The sequence below is a fragment of the Uranotaenia lowii genome, chromosome 1, assembly GCF_029784155.1.
Source record: "Uranotaenia lowii strain MFRU-FL chromosome 1, ASM2978415v1, whole genome shotgun sequence".
NCBI lineage: Eukaryota > Metazoa > Arthropoda > Insecta > Diptera > Culicidae > Uranotaenia > Uranotaenia lowii.
Window position 1 is genome coordinate 52,093,214 of NC_073691.1, and position 2,783 is coordinate 52,095,996.

The 2,783-nt window shown below is 36.8% G+C and overlaps 1 protein-coding gene across 1 annotated transcript; it reads left to right on the forward strand.

The window, feature by feature from the left end:
- Positions 1–678: 678 nt before the first annotated feature.
- Positions 679–1,214, forward strand: LOC129739517 (UPF0729 protein AAEL015238). The gene has a single exon (XM_055730994.1). It carries the CDS (start codon positions 778–780, stop codon positions 1,060–1,062), a length of 285 nt encoding a protein of 94 aa, XP_055586969.1. The 5' UTR covers positions 679–777; the 3' UTR covers positions 1,063–1,214.
- Positions 1,215–2,783: the final 1,569 nt, after the last annotated feature.

The window sequence follows — 2,783 nt, forward strand, 5'->3', positions numbered from 1 at the left end:
TTCATTCAATTTTCATTTAATTTCCTGCCACTTTTTAAAATCCATATGGCATTTGTTTTGCCTCATTAATGGTTGCTTCCGCCTCAATTTTAAACCCTATGGAAGAAATAAAAATGTAAACCATGAACCACACAATAAAATTTTATTACTTACGAAATAGATATCAGCTTCTCCATCACTCAGATTAATTTGTTCTTCATGCACCAACTGTCGGATCCGCGCCATATTGAGAACTGTATTCCTTCACACAGATTTTACGTGAATTTTCCATAAAGGTTTACGTGAACATCACATAGAATGCACGAAATCTCTCTGTATTTGACGGTTCACTGGATTCTCACGTAAATCGAATGTGTCTTTATTTTGACAGCATTCAACTATGTGAATTTCACGTAAGGATCAAGTGATTTTTTACTAACTCCTAAGTGCTTCATGTAAACCAAGCAAAAATTCACGTAAAGAGCGGCTACGTGAAAATCCAGGTAAATTTAACGTTCCTTTTTCGGATGAGTGCAAGGCCTAACGCAAATGAACCAACAGGATTTCCAGATGTTTATTTATAATTGGAAACCCCTTGCTTGGAATGAACTTTTCGAATCGTTCATCAGTTACCGTGGATGAACTTTCACTAAAATGTAAATATTTACATTTTGTGTAAAATGAACTCAATTCTAATCCGTTCCGTATCAGCTGTCACCAGCTCATTAGCGAAGCAAAAATCGAACAAAATTTTCTCCAGCTAGACAAAGTATTTCAAATTTAAGTTAACACACAATAATGGTTTGCGTACCTTGCTTTATCATTCCGGTGCTGCTGTTCCTGTGGCACCGCTTCGTGCAGCCCATCGTGCTACGTTACTGGAACCCCTGGGAGAAGAAGGACGAACACGGTAATGTGATCAAAGCGGGTCCGGAGTTTCCGTTCCAGTGCAAGGGAGGTGTTTGCCCTTTCCCGGTCAAGGACAAGGCCACCAAAGAACCGTTAGCAGCTGGAGCAGGAAGTGAAAACGCGACCGCTGCTGAAAGTTGTTCTGCGTCTGAAGAAACTAAAAAGAGTCAGTAACAGTGGACGGATCTGGTCATGGTGTTAATTCTAGTTGTTGATTTCCGGGAGCAGGGGAGATTTAGATTAGGAAGAGGAAGTCGTCAATCGGGTTCGAGTTTTTATTTTATTTGAGAAATTTTGAATAAAATTGAGATTGATGTAAAAACAAACTCATGCTATTTTATTAATAGGACTTAAGCACTAGTTATTGAACAGGTACCATCTATTGAACACTAGCTGATCCCATACGAACTCCGTTTAGCATTCAACTTGGAATGGGCTTGTGATATAGCTCAGTTGGCAAATCTGTTGTCTCCTGAGCCGATGTCCGCGAGTTCGAGCCCAAGAGTAAACATCGAACACAGTTGTACCGGATAGTTTTTCAATAACGATCCGCCAACTGCAACGTTGATAAAGTCGCGAATGCCATAAAGATGGTAAAACGACTATAATCGAAACAAAACAAAAAAAAATTCAACTTGGAATATGTAATGAGCAGTTTGAATGAATGATCCAACATTGTTAAGCAACAATTGCAAAAATGTTGAACACGTATGGACGATAACTTTTTCTGTCAATTACAACTCAATTTGAAATCCGGAATCAATTGACCGTGTCAAAAAAACCCGTATATGAATTTTCATCTCAATGTGATACAAACTCACGTAATTATTGAAAAACAATTTCAACAGTTATTCTGGAAGACCCCCTTTTTGTCGTTTGATACAAATATTAAAATCAGAAATCAATTGGCCGTCCCAACCTCCGTGTATAAATTTCGATTCGATCGTTGAATGGAAACGAAATTTTTGCCAAAAAATCAAACCCCTTTCGGTGGCCTTTTTTTTACAAACTATGAAATCGATTGCCCTTCCCTCAAAACTTCCGTGTATAAATTTGCAAACCTATCCATTGCATAATAACGACAACATTGCAAAAAAAAACCGTGAATAGTAAACATGGACGACCCTTTTGGCCGATTCCTGACCCAAAATTGGATAATTGGAACCAATTGTTCGTCCTCAATAATTCCTATGTGCAAATTTTCATCTCAATCCGATGTATATTAACATCAATATCACAAAAATAGTGAAAAGTTATTATGGACGATCCCTTTGGCTGGACACTTATCACTTACACAAAATTTGATACCGGCAATCGATTGTCTGTCCCTAAAAATATCCGAGCGCAAATTTTCATCCCAATCCGATGTATAATAACGTCAATAACTCAAAAATAATGAAAAGCTAATAACGAAATTCAATACCTGAAATCAATTGTCTATCTCTCAAAACTCCCTTGTGCAAATTTTCATCACAATCCAACGAAAAATAACGTCAATATCGGGAAAACAATATTTGTCTTGTATGGACGACCCTCTTCAGCAGGGATCATCATCCGAAAATCTGAATACATTTTTCATCATTCCTGGTCCTAATGAGCATCTATGCCAAATTTCAGCTCTCTAGCTATTAAGACGATTGCATCTATAAAGGACAAACAAACAAACCCATATAAATTGTTATTTTTTTTATATTTTGACTATTGAAGCAGGAAACCTAATAATACCTAATCATTGTGCAATAATCATAAAAAAAAAAATCAACAGTCCAAATATTCTTCGAGCATTTCGGAATCTAAAGGCCAGAATCTGAGAAGCTAGAACTTATGCTCGAAGTTTTAAGTGTTTTTTTTTCTCGATTCATTGAAGAAAACAGACACTATTGAGATTAAAATTG